At 44.3% G+C, this 21,162-nt stretch overlaps 1 protein-coding gene across 1 annotated transcript in view; it reads left to right on the plus strand.

Annotated features, from left to right (window-relative positions):
• The window catches only part of WDR75 (WD repeat domain 75), a 343,006-nt gene that overhangs the window by 198,034 nt on the left and 123,810 nt on the right, over window positions 1-21,162 (plus strand). Inside the window, exon 15 of the mRNA XM_040441253.1 lies at window positions 11,042-11,136. Within this exon, the coding sequence (XP_040297187.1) occupies window positions 11,042-11,136 (95 nt within the window). The remainder of the gene's footprint in view (window positions 1-11,041; window positions 11,137-21,162) is intronic.

Genomic DNA, 21,162 nt, shown 5'->3' on the forward strand with positions numbered 1-21,162 from the left:
TTTTGGAAGTATCTTCCTTTGTTTTAGGACTGCAGCTGGTAATACGGAAAGAGACACCTTTTTTGTTTATTAAGCATAACTCTATTTAATAGGTTTTATTCATAATTTATTATACATAACCAACAAAAACACTATTAAAGTTCACAGTACGTTTCCTGTTATATATGGTATCATTTTATACATTTGAAACAAGAATAAAGACCGCTTGTTCACCTTTCCTTAGGAAGGAGACAATGCACATTCCTACATACTGTAACTAATCCACCAAATCGGGCAACTCACCCACCAGATCAGACAGTTTATTAAAGGGAATCTGCCAGCAGATTTGTACCTATGAAGTTGGCTGACCTGTTACATATGTGCTTGGCAGCTGTAGGCACCTGTGTTGGTCCCCAAGTTCATATATGTCCGCATTGCTGAGATTGATGTTTTAATATATCCAAATGAGCCTCTAGGAGGGGGCGGAGCTTGGCAGCAGAGCGAGTCACACATGCCGCTGTGAGCTCTGCTCTGGGTCCGGTGAAAACGAGGTTTTTATGAGAATTTACAAGCCAGAAAATGGGCAAGACGCTTAGGGAGAGGTCCAGAGACACCCCAGGACCGAACAAATCCAGCTCTGGACAAGGTGACATGGACAAATTTGTCCGCAAACAGAGTGCAGCCGGAGGCAAGCAGGCTTCCAAGATGGCGCCGAGAGCGGGAACTCCGGCAGCATCGGAGGTATCGGTGGATTCTGACAGAGGAAGCGACCAGGAGCTGGAACTAGAAGGAGAAAATCTACCGATATCGAGAAGATTTATGAAGGAGCTCCTAGCGGATACAATCGCCCCTCTCCGAAAAGACCTACAGGACTTTAAAAGAGACCTCAGGCAAGTGAAAGAGAAAGTGGAAGGGGTGGAAAGTCAGCAGGAGGCTATCATTCTGCACAGTGCGGCGGTGGCTAGTAGTCTAGACAGGACACAAGCCCATATTAACCATCTTTATGAGATGGTGGAAGATCAGGATAATCGCGGCTGCCGCAATAATGTCAGGCTGAAAGGCCTACCAGAAGATATAGGGCCTGAGGCTTTGCGTGATGCAGTGACGGAAATGTTCACAGCTCTGGTGGGCCCTGACTCTGTGGGGGATCTCACCATGGATAGGATCCACAGAGCTTTGCGGCCACCTCCGAAACAGGGAGAACCTGCGAGAGATGTGATATGTCGGCTATCTAGCTTCTTGTCAAAAGATCAGATAATGAGAGCTGCTAGAGCCAAGAAATCTATCCCTTTCGGAGATGTGGAGGTCCAGATTTTTCAGGACTTATCTCCGATCACACTTCAGAAAAGAAGATCTCTGAAACCTCTCTTGGATGTCCTGAGGGGTAAAAGCATCACCTACCGATGGCTGCACCCTTTCGGTTTATTAATTAACACACCCGGCAGAAAGTTAACAGTGCGTTCACCTGCGGACATCCCATTAGTTTGCGATGTACTAGGAGTGAACTCTCTGGATATCCCTAACTGGCACGCTGCAAGGGACTTGACCGACTTACCGGAACTACCAGGAGGAGAGCCGTGGATTCAAGTGAGCCGTTCTAAGGAACGCCGCAGAGGTAGGAGGTCCGGTGAACCCTTGCCAACAACTCCAGGAATGGACATTGAATGAGGGACCTCATTGTGTACTCCACATGGTACGGGACTCTCTTAATGGGCCATCCTAGGCCGTTATAAATGCTTAATTCCCCATGAGTTTTCCGATATTAGGATCAGTTGGGAGTTCAGTTATTTTTTCTAAAGTATTTCCTTCTAAGTTGGAAATGTGGCTATATCTTTGATGTGGCAGTATTAGCGCTGCCTTAGGTGCATTTTTCAATCTTGCTGCAAGGTGATTCCACTACAGTTTCTAGTGACATGCGGTTTTTTGTTTTAGTTATGTCTTACCATTTATATATTGATACTCGTTCTTCACAATTAGGACCCATTCTTTGGTCCCCTCTACCCCCTGTCGATGCCCACAGTAGCATTGCTAGTTTCCAAATGCGCTGTCAGTACCAGACACTGGGTCATTGAGGCCTTATTAATGGAAATGTCAACGCTTTTTACATGTTCTGTATGTTATACCCCTTTTTCCTTTTCCCTCCTTTTCCTTCCCCTTCCCCTTCCTCCTACTCTCAAGGTAATAACCAGATGGTTCAGAGGCTCTAAGCTTTATGGGCAAGAAATGATCACCTTACTTAGAACATGGCGGAACTAAAAATATGTACCTATAATGTGAGAGGACTGAATGCGCCACCCAAGCGTACTCAAATTTGGAAGTTTCTTAACAGACAGAAAGTGAGCATTGCTCTCCTGCAGGAAACCCATTTTAAGAGAGATCATGTCCCACGTCTATCGCACATGATATACAATCAGTGGTTTCACAGTACATCCGCTTCTGGGGCCTCAAAAGGGGTTTCCATAGCAATTCATAAAAACGTGCCAATGGTGGTGCATTCAGTCCTCCAAGATGAAGGTCGTTTTTTGTTTTTGAAGGGGTCATTAGGCAATCAGAAAATCACTATAGGTAATTTGTATACGCCTAATGTGGCCCAAGCAATATGGTTAGAAAAAACCTTAACGAAATTGCAGGAATTTGCTGAGGGCATTGTAGTGGCAGGAGGTGATATTAATGTGGCGTTAAATCCACAGCTAGACACATCAACAAGTTCATCGGCACTATCTCAGGTTGCCATTAGAAGAATTAAGAGGAAGTTAGCTGATTTAGGATTAGTAGATGTCTGGAGGGCTATGAACCCCACGTCAAAAGACTACACTTACTACTCAGTGGCGCATGTCTCTTACCAGAGGCTGGACTATGTGTTTGTCCCACCAAGTTCTTTGGGTGACTGTTCTCAAACATCAATAGGCAATATCCTATTATCAGATCATGCCCCTGTATTTTTGACAATTAGGGTTAGGTCATTACCCCGAACGCAGTTTACTTGGAGGTTAGATGAGACCTTGTTGAGCAAACAGGATTATGTTCTAGGCATACGTAAACATTTGGAAGAATACTTTAGTCTGAACGAAACGGAGGATGTGTCGCCGGGTCTGGTCTGGGAAGCTCACAAGGCAGTTGTGAGAGGTCATTTTATTGCACTAAATGCACATATAAAAAAGAAAAGAGAAGCCTCTATTGTGTTGTTGCAGGACCAGATTCAAGTAATGGAATTATTGCACAAAAAACAGATCTCGCCAGAAGTACTGGATAAATTGAACAAGTTGAGGGCGGAGCTTAAGAACGTGCTGAATAACCGGGTGGCCAAACTGTATTTGTCAGCGCAGTTCAAATACTACGCACATGGGGACAAGGCATCGAAGTTTATGATGTCAAGTCTAAAAAAACGTAGAGTCAAGTCGTATATACACTCTATTCATGATGCCTCAGCCAAGTCTCTTATGTCAACTGATCTTATAGCAAAACGGTTTTGTAACTATTATAGCTCGTTATATAATCTCAGAAAGAATGACAGTGAGATAGAAATTGAAAGAAGGTCAGAGGACATTAAGAAATGGCTTTCAGATTTGCACCTCCCGGTTATTTCCCACGTTCAGGCCTTGTCCCTAGCTCAGCCATTCACATTGCAGGAACTAAACAAGGCGTTAAATACGGTCCCTAGGCATAAATGCCCCGGTCCCGATGGATTATCTGCGGGATATTACACAACTTTTTCTTCACTACTGTTACCCAGAATGCTTTCTGTTTACAATGAGGTGTACAAAGGTAACCCACTTCCTTCACAAATGTTGTCGGCCCTAATCACTATCCTGCCAAAGGAGGGGAAAGATCCTTCATCCTGTGCCAGTTATAGGCCTATCTCGCTTTTGAATACAGATCTGAAGCTGTATGCCAAAATGCTTGCTCTTAGGTTGTAACCCTTCTTACCAAGATTAATTAATGCGGAACAGGTGGGTTTTGTAGCTGGCAGGGAGGGAAAGATGAACACTGTTAGGATTATAAATGTTATACATCAGGCCAGGGAAAAATCCATCCCTCTGGTTCTTTTAGGAACAGACGCAGAGAAGGCGTTCGATCGCATAGATTGGCTTTTTATGCGTCTGGCCTTAGCTAAGTTCGGGGTCCCGCCCCAGTTCATTAATGCCACGATGGCTATGTATGCTTCCCCCTCAGCTAGTGTGATGGTAAATGGTACCCTTTCACCCAGCTTTACTATTTGCAACGGCACAAGGCAGGGGTGCCCCTTATCTCCCCTGCTCTTTATCCTTGTGGTGGAGTGCCTATTTCAGGCGATCCGTCAGGAGGATGGGATCCGGGGTATGAAGGTGGGTAACACCTATCACCAATTAGCGGCATTTGCCGATGATCTGTTGGTTATAATAACTAACCCGTCAGAGGCCTTTCCAGCCATACAGGAATTATTCCAGAAATTTGGAACTTTGTCAAATTTCCTTTATTAACCCTTCGAAGTCCCAAGCTTTAAATGTCACAGCAGGTAGAGATTTGCAGCTGTCCTTAGAAAGACAATATGAATATGGCTGGACAACGCGTTCTATTAAATTTTTAGGGGTGAACTTAACCTCGGACCCGGGGGAATTATTTACAGAAAATTTGAGTAATCTTCATAGATCAATAGCAAACACTATTGACTCGTGGTGCATCCCCTTCACCTCGTGGTTCGGAAGGCGTACACTGATTAAATCGGTGCTAGTCCCCAAAATCCTGTATTATATGTTAGTATTGCCAATCCACTTGCCAAAATCCTTCTTTATTCAGCTGAAGCAGTGTTTCTCCAGATTCCTTTGGAAAAAATCTAGACCCCGCATTCCACACTCGACAATGATTCAACCTAATAAGTTAGGGGGAATGGGACTTCCGGATATGGCTGAGTATTACAGGGCAATTCAGGGGATGAAATGTCTGGAATGGATTAGAGGCTCAGAGAACAGACTCGACATTCTAGCAGAAGCCGGGGATAGGAGACTCCCTCTGAGATCATTTCTTCTTTCTCCCCCTAAAGATATGCCCCAGCAGATCAGGTCACTTAGCCTCACGACGAAAAATACGCTAAACCTGTGGCGTTCGGATCTGTCTAGGGCGTTACTTTCAGACCACGAAGTGTCACCTGTGCTCCAGGTCAGAGACATTCTATGGAGCTCTGGGGGTCTATTTGGCTCTACTTTACCAGGTGACCTTGGGGAAATGTCATTTCAATTGGTTGATCTATTGGATCAAGCAGGTCATTTAATAGAAAACTGGGACAATCACCCTAAACTGCAAAAGTTATCCTTTATCCACAAATTATATATCAAACAATACATAGGGAAAAAGAAAATATCCACACCGGCCTCTATGACACAATTTGAGCAAATGATCCTTTCTAAAACCCCTCCTTTGAAAAAAGTCTCGCGGTTGTACTCCCTGCTGGTTTCACAGACCAGACCCGACTCATATGGTTTCATCCGCAAATGGGAAAATGATCTAGATGTGCACTTTTCAGCTAGGGAAATAACGCAGATTTGCTCTATCACTCCAAGGGTATCTAGATGTGTCATATTACAGGAGAACCTTTATAAGGTGATCACAAGGTGGTACTTCACACCTCAAAGATTACATCGTATATACCCTGAAAGTGATTCAAGATGCTGGAGATGTCTTAACGCAGAAGGCTCGCTGGTGCACATCTGGTGGTCATGTCCTGATATTGCTGAATACTGGACAAGGATTTGTACTATATGCTCAAAGATTAGTGGGGTAAAGTTTGTTCCCTCAGCTAAAGGGTGTCTATTGGGGATATTAGGAGAAATTAAACGGAATAGACATGTTATTTCCTTGTTGGGCCAATTGCTGGCAGCTGCGAGAGTGCTTATAGCCTTTAATTGGAAGAATCGCAAGGCCCCCCCAATCTCTCAATGGATTACTAAGTGTGATGCAATCTATAGATTGGAACAAATTGCTGGATGGGAATCCAAAAGGTCACAGGTGTTCGAAGCTATATGGTTCCCCTGGAAAAAATATAGAGGTTTCTCATCTTAATAGAAGATAGAGCTAATTAAAAGTGGTATTAGAGATGTAGGAATAACCCCTTTTCCCCCTCCTGTCAACCCCCTCCTTTTTTGTTTCCTTTATCCTCCCTCCTTTAATAAATTGCTGGCACTTAAATATGCTTACATTCTCAGATGCATGATTTGTTTAATATGTGCCCCAGTGTGGGGTGGATGTATCTTTTGTATTTTCTGCTCATGATTCAGAATAAAAAAAAAATTTCAAACTCAAAAAAAAAACAAAAAAACAAAAAAACAAAAACAAATGAGCCTCTAGGAACAATGAGGGCGTTGCCATTACACCTAGAGGCTACTTTCAAAAACAATACATACTACTTCCCATAAAGCAATACAATTAGAGATGAGCAAATTTCCACTTATGAAATTCGTTCACACTTCGTTTGGTGGTAAAATGTGAATTGCGTTATGGATTCCGTTACCACCAAACATAACACAATTCTATAACGGAATGCCTTTAGAGGCATTCCGTTATTCATTCTGTCATAATATAAGTCTATGGGCTTCAAAATGTATCCGTCCCGTTTCCGTTATGCAGGGGAGGACTCCCCTGCACGGCATGGATCCGTTTTGCAGCCCATAGTCTTCTATAATAACAGAATGACTCTAATGGCATTCCGTTATGCATTCCATCATAGAATTGCGTTATTGTCCGTGGTAACTGAATCCATAACGCAATTCACATTTTACCACCAAACGAAGTGTGAACGAATTTCAAAACATGAAATTCGCTTATCTCTACAAATAGTCAGAATCAGTATAATCGCATAATGTAAATAAAGTGAAGGGAATGGCCCCCACTATAGAATAGAAGACGCACATAAAAATGTAGAAAGAAAAGAAACACGAAAATAATTTTATGGGGATTCGTTCATTATACTATAAATGTTTCACATGGCTTGTTCTCCAGCCAGATCTTCCATTTACTGTATATTGTAAATTCTTTACAGGAAAAGTATTGTTTTTATCCATAGTAATTACTATTAACCTTACATATTAACCCCACTCCTCCTTTGTTGAAATGTTATAACTTTTCCAACTATTTACTATTAAAATCCTAGCTGCCCACCTACATCTCACAGGGAGATCCTTCAGACCCAAATCAAGCTGGGCAAGCTTAGGTGTGGGTGGAATGCTAGTCTGACACAAACTCTATATTAGATCAAAGATGTCAACCCAGTACCAGGTCAACTTTGGGCATCACCACCATATATGTATCAGAGAGCCAGGTAATCCAGAAGTCGAGAATGTATATTTAAATGCAATAATCAATTATATACCAGAGAAGGTATATTTAACCCCTTAAGGACCCCGCCATTTTTCACCTTAAGGACCAGGCCATTTTTTGCGATTCTGACATGTGACTTTATGTGGTGATAATTTTAAAACTTTTACTTATCCAAGCCATTCTCGTCACATATAGTACTTTATGACAGTGGTAAATTTGAGTCAAAATATTTCATTTTTATTTATAAAAAAATACCAAATTTACCAAAAAAAATCAGTTTTCTAAATTTCTATTTCTCTGCTTTTAAAACAGATATTAATACCTCCTGAAATAGTTATTACTTTACATTTCCCATATGTCTACTTCATGTTTGGATCATTTTGTAAATTACATTTTCTTTTTTTGGGACCTTAGAAGGTTTAGAAGTTTAGAAGCAAATCTTGAAATTTTTCAGAACATTTCCAAAAACCACTTTTTAAGGACCAGTTCAGGTCTGAAGTCACTTTGTGAGGCTTACATCATATAAACCACCCATAAATTGCCCCATTTTAGAAACCACACTCTTCAAGGTATTCAAAACTGATTTTACAAACTTTAACCCTTTAGGTGTTCCACAAGAATTAAAGGAAAATGTAGATGAAATTTCAGAACTTCACTTTTTTGGCAGATTTTCCATTTTAATTTTTTTTTTTCTTTAGCACATCCAGTGTTAACATCCAAACAAAACTCAATATTTCTGGCCCTGATCCTGTAGTTTACAGAAACACCCCATATGTGGTCGTAAACTGCTGTACAGGCACACGGCAGGGCACAGAAGGAAAGAACGCTATATGGTTTTTGGAATGCACATTTCACTGGGATATTTTGAATTTGCCATGTCACATTTGAAGACCCCCTGATGCATCCTTAGAGTAGAAACTCCAAAAAAGTGACCCCATTTGGGAAACTACTGGATAAGGTGGCAGATGTTCATCTGACAGGTTAGATCATGGGGTATTTTTTTAGAGCAGTTTGTTACGAACGCGACAATACCAAATATGACTACCTTTTTTTGGTTGGTTGTTTCAGTTTTACATAACAAAGCATTTTTTTTAATGATTTTTTTTTAATGTCTCTATATTCCGGGTATGCATATTACTTTTTGATCGCTTGGTATTACTTTATTTGATGTAAGGTGACAAAAAAATGACTTTTGCCACTTTTTATGTCATTTTTTTTACGGTGTTCACCTGAGGGGTTAGGTCATGTGATATTTTTATACAGCAGGTTCTTACGGACGCGACAATACCTTTTTTATTTATTTAAGTTTTACACAATAACAGCATTTTTTAAGCAAAAATCATGTTTTAGGTTCTCCATATTCTGAGAGCCTTTTTTTTTTTGGGCAATTTTTTTAGGTAGGGTCTCATTTTTTGCAGGATGAGATTAGTAATTGGTATGATTTTTGGGTGCGTATGACTTTTTTTTTTGATCGCTTGCACTTTTGTGATGTAAGGTGACAAATGCCTTTTTTGACAGTCTTATTATTATTTTTTTTACTGTGTTTACCTGAGGGGTTAGGTCATGTGATAGTTTTATAGAGCAGGTTGTTACGGATGTGGAAATACATAATATGTATACTTTATTTTTATTTAAGTTTTAGACAATCCTTTTTTTTAACAAAAAAAAAAAAATCATGTTTTAGTGTCTCCTTATTCTGAGAGCCATAGCTTTTTTCTTTTTTTTTGGGGTCGATTGTCTTAGGTAGGGTATCATTTTTGCGGGATGAGGTGACTGTTTGGAACTATTTTGGGGTGCATATGACTTTTTTTATCACTTGCTATTACACTATTTGTGATGTAAGGTGACAAAAATGGTGACTTTATTTTTTGTCCCGCTCCGGGACTTCAACTTTTGGGGGTCTGATCCCCTTTACAATGCATCACAATACTTCATTATTGTAATGCATTGACTTTAAGTGTATAACAGACTGTAATACACTTCAGCCTGCTTGCCTGTGAGATCCAGGGGACAGTGCTGACAGCGGCACATCAAGGGTTAATGCGCCGGCATCTGTTTTCACTGGTACCGGCGCATAGAGCAGGGGTCCGGCTATCGGGAATTGCCGGACCCCTGTCGCCCGATCAGCCCGCCGTACATGTAAGGTGCTGTTCCTTAAGTCACACCAGCGACGTACAGTAGTTTATGCTTATTTATGCGGGACTGTATCTGAAGATATTGAAAATTTTGATTACTGGGAAGGCTTTAGTTTCTTCCCTACACATAGTAGGCAACCCGGACAACCCCTTTAATGTGGTCATCAAGAACTACCAGTGCACCCAGTCAAAGGCCTTTTCGGCATCCACAGACAGAAATGCAATGGGGGAACCCGACGGCCTTGCAACCTGAAGTAAATTGATAATCCTGCGGTTAGCATCACAAATTTGTTTGGCGTAAAACCAATCTGATCTGGAAAAAAAACTGGTCTCCCATAGCTGACCTAAGCCCATCAGCGAGAATTAGAGCATGAATATTCATATTGGTATTTATCAGAGATATAGCTAGAGGTAGGTAACGGATATATATATATTATAACATTTATCTTAGTCGCTAACATTTTCTTTACTGAAACCATATCATTTGTAAATCTGTTGAATCGTAAAGGTAGTTTAGGAGCTAATATATCAGCATACTGTTGATAAAGTTCTACTAGGAAATCATCGGGCCCTGAAGCTTTCCGGTGCATAGTTTTTTAATTGCAGAGAGACCTTCCAACGTTTCTATTGTAGAATTAAGCCGCATTCTCTGGCCATTATCTAAAGTAGGTAGATTTAAGGGATTCTAAATAATTATCGATCTGCATAGCACATGGTTGGTGTACCATAGTCTCTTTACAATTATATAACTCACTAAACAAATCTGCAAAAGTCCCTGTGATTTACATTGGGTCAAAAATTGTTGCTCCATTTTTTCTCAATCCTATTATATATTTCCTGCTGCCTTAATCTATAAGCCAGATTTCTGGGCTTTGAACTCAGAGGCGTTCCTATCAGTGATTGACAACCTTCACTGTGCTATTTCTGTATTTTACAGTCAGTCAGTCACTGATGGGACCGCCTCATTGACTTCCTGGACTTCAAAACTTGAATGAGCAGGAATTTAAATGAATGAATTACATATTATATTGAATCTTTTCCCAGAAAACTATACATACTGGTAAATCTGCTCGGCTCCTCCTGCTCTATAACATGCTGCCTGTAGGTTAAATCACATTTTCATTGTGATAGCTTCCCTTTAATGCAGAAGTTTTGGAACCTCAGAATTACTAGAAGTAAGACCGGTACAAATGGGAATATTAAGTTTAAGTCTTAGTTTTTTTTATAAGATGATAGAGTTTAGACTTGAACGTTGTCTTCCAGATTGACCCGGGGAGTATTACTCACATGTAGGCATCTTCACTTGAGGAAAAAAATCTCATAGCATTTACTACTAGCATGTATTTAGCAGTATACAGCATTGCATATCCTTTTCTCTTTCTTTGCTCCGGATGTCTGTAAACAGAGTGATTGATTGACATCTGAATTGCTCTGTAGTGTGGCAACTCTATCGCGGAAGTGCAGCCGAAAGGGATCTAGGATGGTCGCTTGGAGGATGAGGGCGAGAAGAAACTCTTATATACTCTAAGAATGTGGAAAACAGTTTTTAGCATCCAGGAGTACCTGTAGCCAATTGTCAAGAAATATGACCAACTTTTTTGAGTGATTTAATACTGTTTTTGACCTTTCTTTTCTAGGAGCTTATGTTTTGGAAGGATGAGGTCTTCCACATATCTTCTAGCTTCAACCGAGAATGGATTCATAAACTGCTGGGACTTACTTACTTGTAATTGTAGGTATATAGACTTTTAATATATGATAAATGGTAAATGTATTAATTACCCAAACTCAATTTTGAATTCCAGTGAACGTCACAATCTTGCTTCCTGCTTGGGTAGGTATATATTCCACTGCGGCTTGGATGTTCCTATCCTCACTGCCAATACAAAAAATGAACAACCAGTTCAAGAATCTACTAGTACTTAAGAATATGCATTACTGATTTTTGACCCTTTATGTACTTTATTTGCATTTATCCAAATTACATAAAATGCACAACATTGCCTTCATTTAACCAGTTCAGCCTTGATCCATTTACCTGCACTTCCTGAGCAGACAAATTTTCAGTATTTTTATTTTTAGAATATGCAGCTTTGAAAGCCGTAACAAAATAAATCTGGCCAGTTATGTCATTTTTGTTCCTTTTTGGTGATACATGGGGCATTATTTTTAGTATTTAAATATTTTTTTTTTTATTAAAGTGTTTATTAGAATTTTTGAGCAGATGGCATGCTATGATGAAAAAATATGTTGAAATCACATATGTAACTGAAAGTATAAATCGAAGTAGTTATAAAATGACATTAAAGTTCGAAAGAGAAAGGATTATGTTGCGAAATGATGGCATATACCATATTTTTCCCCCATAAGACGCGCTTTTTCCCCCCAAAAGTGGGGGGAAAATGCCCCTGCGTCTTATGGGACGAATGCTGACATTTTTACTCAGCTATCAGCAGATAAGGAGGAGGGGCTGGAGGCCGGCAACTTGTGGCAGGGCCCGATAGTCACTGTACTCTAATACCCTGCACACACCAGTATTTATATGTAAACTGTAGGCAATCCATATGTAAATTGTAGGCAATCCATATGTAAACTGTAGGCAATCCATATGTAAACTGTAAGGTAGCGCAATCCACATAGTACTCACTATGAAACGCCCATACTAGCAGGCAGGCGGGCCAGTCACTCACTCCCTCACGCGCATGCTCCTCCCATTTTATTAATGAAGCAGGCGCGTGAGAAAGTGAGTGACCGGCCAGCCTGCAGTTCCTGCTAGTACGGGAGTTTCATAGTGAGTACTATGTGGATTGCGCTACCTTTCAGTTTACATATGGCTTGCCTACAGTTTACATATCGATTGCCTACAGTTCACATAACGGTGCCATATCCACAGATGCCCCCATAACGGTGCCATAGCCACAGATGCCCCGCCCCCATAACGGTGCCATAGCCACAGATGCCCTGCCCCCCCATAACGGTGCCATAGCCACAGATGCCCCGCCCCCCCATAACGGTGCCATGGCCACAGATGCCCCGCCCCCCCATAACGGTGCCATGGCCACAGATGCCCCGCCCCCCCATAACGGTGCCATGGCCACAGATGCCCCGCCCCCCCCCATAACGGTGCAATGGCCACAGATGCCCCGCCCCCCCATAACGGTGCCATGGCCACAGATGCCCCGCCCCCCCATAACGGTGCCATGGCCACAGATGCCCCGCCCCCCCATAACGGTGCCATGGCCACAGATGCCCCGCCCCCCCATAACGGTGCCATGGCCACAGATGATCCCCCCCCCATAACGGTGCCATGGCTACAGATGCCCCGCCCCCCCATAACGGTGCCATGGCCACAGATGCCCCGCCCCCCCCCATAACGGTGCCATGGCCACAGATGCCCCGCCCCCCATAACGGCGCCATGGCCACAGATGCCCCGCCCCCCCATAACGGCGCCATGGCCACAGATGCCCCGCCCCCCATAACGGCGCCATGGCCACATATGCCCCGCCCCCCCATAACGGCGCCATGGCCACAGATGCCCCGCCACCCATAACGGCGCCATGGTCACAGATGCCCCGCCCCCCCCATAACGCCGCCATGGCCACAGATGCCCCGCCCCCCCATAACGGCGCCATGGCCACAGATGCCCCGCCCCCCCATAACGGCGCCATGGCCACTGATGCCCCGCCCCCCCATAACGGCGCCATGGCCACAGATGACCGCCCCCCCGCCTCCATAATGGTGTCATCCACAGACCACCATTAGTTCAAAACCCACCAAAAGCACACCTTTTTGGTTCAAAAATTGTTTTTTTCTTATTTTCCTCCTAATGGATATGGGCCAAATCCATTTTTAAACAAGAAAGTACAAACAAGAACACCAGAAAAATAAAAATAAATTATAAAGGGGCTGAGCGAACAGTCGTGGGTAGCAGAAAAAACAGGAGAGAAAGAGACGTCAAAGATTTATAGAAAAAGATATATAGAGGAAGAAAGATCAGTTCACAGAATCCGATTAGAGTGTACTGTATGTCTCTGAGGTGCAGAAGACTTCCCAGGGGCCCCATATTTTCAAGAATCGTGCATATTTCTGTGGGGAATGGGCTATCAGTTCCTCTATTCTTTGACTTAACATTACTCCCTCAAACCATTCCAGTGCCTCAAAATCATAGGTGTAGGAACCCCAAAAAATCTGGGGGGGACAGCATTTTTGCTCGCCGGGTATATTCTTATTCAGTAAACTGCGAGTTGTTTATATCGTTAAATTTTAAGTGTGTGTGTGTGTGTGTGAACTCCCCCCCCCCCCCCCCCTTCCCACACACACACACTTACAGTTCTGAAGACTGGTGCTGGCTGGCTTGGCCGGGCAGAAGGAGTGTGGGAGACTGTGAGGCCTTTTTCTCCAAGCTGCTCCGGATCAGTGCTCTGGGCAGCTGGGCTCCGGGCTGGAAGTGGGCACAATAAGAAAAAAATATTTTTCATTACACCTCAGGTCAGACCACCAATCAGACCCCCAATGTTAATCAGACCTCAGCTAACAGCCCCAATAAGATCCCCAATGTTAATAAGACCTCAGATCACACCTCAGCTCAGACCCCAATATGACTGACCCCCAATCAGACCTCAGATAAGAGCCCCAGTGCCTCTCATCAGCCCCCCAGTGCCTCTCATCAGCCAGTAATGACAGCCCCCCAATCATATGCCAGTAATAACAGCCCCCCCAATCATGTGCCAGTAATAACAGCCCCCCCCAATCATGTGCCAGTAATAACAGCCCCCCCCCAATCATGTGCCAGTAATAACAGCCCCCCAATCATGTGCCAGTAATAACAGCCCCCCCAATCATGTGCCAGTAATAACAGCCCCCCAATCATGTGCCAGTAATAACAGCCCCCCAATCATGTGCCAGTAATAACAGCCCTCCAATCATGTGCCAGTGATAACAGCCCCCCATCATGTGCCAGTAATAACAGCCCCCCCAATCATGTGCCAGTAATAACAGCCCCCCAATCATGTGCCAGTAATAACAGCCCCCCAATCATGTGCCAGTAATAACAGCCCCCCCAATCATGTGCCAGTAATAGCCCCCCCAATCAAGTGCCAATAATAGCCCCCCCAATCATGTGCCAGTAATAGCCCCCCCAATCATGTGCCAGTAATAGCCCCCCCAATCAAGTGCCAGTAATAGCCCCCAAATCAAGTGCCAGTAATAGCCCCCCCAATCAAGTGCCAGTAATAGCCCCCCGCCCAATTATGTGCCAGTAAAACAAAGTATTATATATATATATTTTTTTTAATTAACACTTATACTTACCTCTTTGGAGCGATGCGATGCAGGCCTCTTCCTGTGTCCCGACTCCAGCGCTGTACGGCTCAGGCGGCGCGATGTCGTCATCACGCCGCTTACGCCGGCCTCTGATAGGCTGCCGGCCTAGTAGTGCCGGCAGCCTATCAGAGGAACAGGAAAGGGACACACCTCCCTGCCCTGCTCCTCCGCAGCCTTCTGTTTGTATCGCTGTCCTGAGGACGGCGATACAAACAAATCACTATGGAGATGAGCGCTTCGCTTCCACAATGGAAGCACTCATCTCAGTGCCTGCCCCGCCGCACACATTGCCCCGCTGCCGCTGGGGGGGATTTGACCATACCTGTCCCCCCCACATTATTTCCTGGGGGGGATCTGTCCCCCCCCATCCCCCCCGCTTCCTACACCCATGCTCAAAATCACTGCCTTCGTTGCTTGGATGCGAAATTTGAGCAGTGAATTTTTATATGCTGGGATGGTGAGGTCGAGAACATATAGGAGAGAGATTTCTGGCGTGTTTGGCTTTGGGAATCCTGTTATTTTGAAAATAGCCTTATGAACCGTATCACAGAACGCGCGTAGGGCCGAACAGTGCCACCAAATGTGAAGTAGCGTGCCCTCCAGTCCCACATCTCCAACATCTGTCTGTGACCGAGGGATACCATTTATGTAGATTGATACCATTTATGTAGCAGTGTTGGTACCCTGTACCACCGGGCCAGGATCTTATAGCAAGTCTCTTGCGCTTTTGTGGCTAGTAGTGCTTTGTGTGAAAAAATATAACATCTGAGGCTACTTTCACACTGCCGTTTCTGGGTCCGCTTGTGAGGTCCGTTTCAGGGCTCTCACAAGTGGCCCAAAACGGATCAGTTCAGCCCCAATGTATTCTGAATGGATAAGGATCCGTTCAGAATGCATCAGTTTGGCTGCGTTTGGTCTCCGTTCCGCTTTTGAGGTGGACACCAAGACGCTGCTTGCAGCATTTTGGTGTCCGCCTGATGATGCAGAGCCAAACGGATCCTTCTTGACTTACAATGTAAGTCAATGGGGATGAATCCATTTTCATTGACACAATATGGTGCAATTGAAAACTGGCCCGTCCCCCATTGACTTTCAATGTAAGTCAAGATGGATCCGTTTTGACTTAGACTTTTTTTTTAAAGAATAATGCAAATGTGTCCGTTCTGAACGGATACAAGTGTTTGCGTTATCGGGGCAGATCCGTCTTTGCAGATACAAGACGGATCCACACTGAATGCAGGTGTGAAAGTAGCCTGAGCCATTGGGAAGAGGACAATTGAATGCTTAAATCCTGTTCCCATGCTGCACAGAACGGTGGGGGCTAGGAGGATCTTTGCTGTAGAAGTAGTTTATATATAAAGGATATGTATCGGAACACAGCCGAAGGGCGCAGACAGGCTTGTTCAAAGGCTGTCAAGTTCCTTGTAAAATTATGCAAAGCGCGTATTGAGGTGAAAAAGTGTTGAAGTTGAAGATATTTTAAGGTGTGCTTTGGTGTGGGGGGGGGGTGAAGTATCCGATATAGAGGCCAAAGGTTTCAGAGATGCCCCCCCCCGAGAGAACCTGACAAAAGCGAAGAGGAGAGCTTTTGGTGCCTGTGAGAAAAGGGTTAGGGGATGATCCTAGGTGAAAAGGTGGGTGATCAGTAATGGGAGTGAATGGGCCCTGCGGGTCTAAGAGAGAGTTACGGGCTGATACCCCAAAGAATGGCAAATGTATGATTGGAAGTGAAAGAGCAGTCCGCACAGTCTTCCTAACACTCCGAAGTCAACACAAAGGGCGATAAGTCCCTTGCTATATTAACCCACACTCTCTGAGAAGAAAGCCAAAACATGTCCAAAAGCTGGGAGTATGCTGTAGAGTGGTAGTATAGTCTGCAGTCCGGGAGACCAACTCCACCCACAGCCTTAGCGCGAGTCAAACTTTCCCAGCGTTTTCGTGGTCTACCAGGGGACCATACAAACTTTAAGAAACATTTAAGAATCTGGGGAGAGGGCGATCCGGATGAGGATGGTCTGCAGGAGATAAAGAAGTCTGGGCAGAACATTCATTTTTAAAATGCTAATCCGTCCGAACCAGGAAAAAAAATTCTGGTGCCAGGACTCCAGATCTTTTGGGAATCGAACCAGGAGTGGGGCAAAATTATCCTTAAACAGATGCGATAAAGTAGGACCTATATTAATCCCTAGATAAGTAATGGCTTTTGTGGGCCAGTAGAAAGGAAAGAAGGCCTTAAGTGAAGCAACCAAGTCCTGTCCTTTAGAGACATTCAGGGCATGGGATTTGGACATGTTGATCTTAAAATTAGACCACGCCCCAAATCGAGACAACTCCGACTGTTGACAGGGAAGGGAGACACGGGGGTTGGTAATATATAACAATAGGTAATCCGCAAAGGCCGCACATTTATACTCCTGATTACCTATATGAATGCCCTGGATATCGGGGTTATTACGTATTGCAGACATTAGATGTTCTATAACCAGAACATATAATAGGGGAGACAATGGGCAACCTTGGCGGGTGCCGTTATGGATGGAAAAGGGGGAAGAGAGGGTCCCATACATTTTTATTCTCGCTGAAGGAGCTTGGTATAAGTTGAGTATCTTAGACATGAACCAGGGGCCTAAACCAATATGTGGCAGGGTAGAGCGTAAGGAGGGCCATGAGATGCGATCAAAAGTCTTCTCTGCATCAAGAGATAAGACCATGTGGGGTATGTTGCAAGTCTTAGCATAATGAATAATGTCCAGTGTCTTGAGGGTGTTTTCCCTGGCCTCCCTTCCCGGCACAAACCCCACCTGGTCTGAGTGAGCCAAAGATGGCAAAAACGCCTTCAGATGATTTGCCAAGAGTTTAGCATATATTTTAAGATCCACGTTTAAAAGAGAAATTGGGTGATAACTCGCACACACCTGGGGGTCCTTATCAAGTTTGGGAATGACCGCTATGTGAGCTGCAGTGGAATGTGCCGGAAAGGGAAGCCCAGACGACACAGTGTTGAAGACCCGGAGGAGAAAAGGGGTTACTTTTTCTAAAAACACTTTGTAGAACCTTGCAGTAAACCCATCCGGGCCCGGACTATTAGCCCCAGGAAGAGATTTAAATACGTCCTGAAGCTCACCAACAGTGAAGGGAGTTTCGAGGCTTGGCCGATTGCTCCGCCGTCAGCTGAGCGGCAGAAGATTGAGGCAAGTCCCCCGACTCAGATGAGGTTGGCAAGTCATACAGAGCAGAATAAAGAGTGGAAAGTGGATGCAATATCTGGAGTAGTATGTACCAGTAGACCCTGCAGAGTCTTAATGACCGGGATGTGAGAAGATAACATTTGACCCCTAAGGGCTCTGGCCAACAAGTGCCCACTTTTGTTGCCAGATTCATAGAAGATCTCGTAAAACCGCTCCAAGGAGGCGACTTTTTGTAGGGCAATAGAAAGATTGAGCCTTCTCCCCCCTTGATGCGGATCCCATGTGTGACCAGAATGCCCTGTATCATGTATTTAATAGCCGCCCATTGCATAGGCAAAGGGGTGGCGTCTGTCAGGTAGTCAGACAGAAAATCTGTGATTGTCTGAGAAACCTCGGCGACAGACTGAATCAAGAAGGAGAGACTTATTAAGCTTCCATGTAGGGTTGTTGCGGGTATCAAAATTTCGATACCCAAGTGATACTTTTGTCCGGCTATCAATAAGTTACCGGGATTTCCATTTTTTTCGATGATGGGCTGCTCTCCTGTGCAGTCTAGTATATCTGTATCAGCAGCACAGGGGAGAAGGAAGCAGTCTCTCCCTCCCCCCTGTGCTGTGCTGCCAATAAAGAGAGAGGGGCGGGCGCACTGCGCCACCAATGATAGCAGGACTTTTCATGGGTACGGACTTTAAGTTAGCAGGCTACATAGAGCGGCGCACAGGGATCTCCCTGCACTTACGATTATTCCTGGGCGATGCTTTGTTCGCCCGCTGTGGCCCAGTTCCAGTCTCCTGCTCTGTATGCTAATTCGCCCGCTCTGGCGCTAATTACTACTATCGGAGTAATGGGCAGGAGACATCAGCTTGTCTCCTGGGTGTTCTTTCTTCCTGGCTGTAGCGCTGTCTAATTGCAGCGCAGAACGTCACAGCCATGGTAAAGGAACGCCCTGGAGAGAAGCTGATGTCTCCTGCCCATTGCTCCGATAGTAGTAATTAGTGCCAGAGCGGGCGAACTGAGCGGTGCCCAGGAATAATAGTAAGTGCAGGGAGATCCCTGGGCTCCGCTCTATGTAGCCTGCTAACTTAAAGTCCGAACCCATGAAAGGTGGTCTTTAACTTTTAATACAGGAGGCGGGTGCCGGCAGCAGAATCGCATAGCCGGCACCCTGTCTGACAGGGAGCTGTGATCAGCGTCAGTTAACCCCTGAAGTGCGGCACCTAGGGGTTAACTGCCGCTGATCTGCTGCCAGTACCCGCCTCCTGTATTAAAGGTTAATTATCATTGGTGACGCAGTGCGCCCGTTCCCCCTCAACCCCTAGTATTAAAATCATTGGTGGCAGTGGCCACATGGTCCCCTCCCTTCTCATTGGTGGCAGTGGCCACAGAGTCCCCTCCCCTTCTCATTGGTGGTGCAGTGGCAGCTTCTGATCGGTGCCCCAGCAGTGTAATCCTGGGGCTCCGATCGGTTACCATGGCAGCCAGGACGCTACTGAAGCCCTGGCTGCCATGGTAACATCCTTGCTGCTGTGTGCACAGCGCAGCAGAGTGTGTAACAGGTCCTATTCACTTTAATAGAGCTCTATCAGGGTGAATAGGACAAGGGATGAAAAGATCCCAGGTTCTAGCCCCTAAGGGGAAAATTGTTATTAAATAAAAAGTAAAAAAAATAAATTAAGTATAAATCACCCCCTTTCCCAATTTTACATATAAAATATAGAAACAATAAATAAACCTATCGCCACGTCCGAAAAGTTCAAACTATTAAAATATAAAAAAAATCTATGCGGTGAACGCTGGAACAGAAAAATAAAAACTGCGCTATTCACCATTTTTTAAAATGCGGAATGCACGTGGCTTTTTTTGGTGGTTTATTTTTTTTCGCATGGTATCGAGTATCTCAATACTTTTTTATGGTATCGACATCGAATCAGAAATTTGGTATCGCAACAGTTCTACTTCCATGACCACTCAGTTTTACACAGAAAGGGAAGTTGTAGCGAACAAAAGACTGGGGCGTGATCTGACCACAGAATGGAGCCTATATGAGTAGATTCCAACCAAGTGAGAGCTTGATGTTGGATCAGAATGTAATTGATAGGACTATAGGAAGAGTGCGGCGAGGAGTAAAAAGTGTAGTCCCTGTCTGCAGGGTGTTGTATACGCCAGGGATCACTAAGTTGTAATTGTAGGAAGGCTTTCTTAACTTTATTGCCTGGTAAGAAATGGTAGCACGTCCCGAGGAGTTGTCTAGAGTAGGGTCGAGAGTAGGATTCAAGTCTCCACATAAGATAACTGTGCTTCTCAGCTTAGGGAGGACCTTGTCAACCAAGTCAACTAAGAAGGTAACGTGATTTTGATTAGGGGCATAGACATTGAAGAAAGTGAACTCCCGGCCTCAAATACCTATGGAGAGGATCAGATACCTGGCGTCTGGATCGACCACACAGTCCAGCAATTGGTAAGTCAAGGATTTGTGAATTGCTATGGCAACTCCCTTAGACTTGTTGTATTTATTATTAGCGACATGCCAGGTTGTGTAGTGACTATGCAGGACGTCAGGAGCAGACCCTTCCTTTAAAGTGCGTTTTTTGAAAGCAAGCAATATGTACCTTTCGTCGATGAAAGTGATGAAGAACTTGATGTAGTTTCTGAGGTGAGTTAACGCCCTTCGCATTGAATGACGCAATATTGAGCAATGTCATCTCGGGAGTCGCACACTGACCTGCAGAATGTAAGAAAGAGAGCAGCGACGAGAGAAGATGAAGAGAGGAGGGGGAGAGAAAAGGGGGGGGGGGGGAGAAAAAGCTAAATAAAAAACTGAATGAAGAGACCACTTGGTCCTAAGGGACAGTCACTCAGGACAGAAATCCTCCCAAGAGAGTTCCCAGGCTATGTGGAGAAAGTGACAGTCAGGAAAAGGAGTCCACCTGTCACCCCTAAAGAAAAATCTAACTACTGTAGACTATTATGGAACAGCGTGACCTGCTACTTAAGACTGAAAAGAAAAACCTGCTAGGCATCAGATAATTGGGAAAGAAACAACTTAAAGTGCATAACATCTCCAAAGTGTCCTCAGGTCAGGGCAGATGCCTGGGAATTCCACAATGGACCATTGGATCGTTATCGGCGTCTTCTAAGGGATCGGGACGGAGATCCCCGGGTGCTTCTTGCAGAAGCTTGTGAATTCGAGAGTCTTTGCTGAGGAGTAGAGTTAGACGAAATGAAGGTGGGCCACGGGTCAATGTCC

The sequence above is a fragment of the Bufo bufo genome, chromosome 7, assembly GCF_905171765.1.
Source record: "Bufo bufo chromosome 7, aBufBuf1.1, whole genome shotgun sequence".
Lineage (NCBI taxonomy): Eukaryota > Metazoa > Chordata > Amphibia > Anura > Bufonidae > Bufo > Bufo bufo.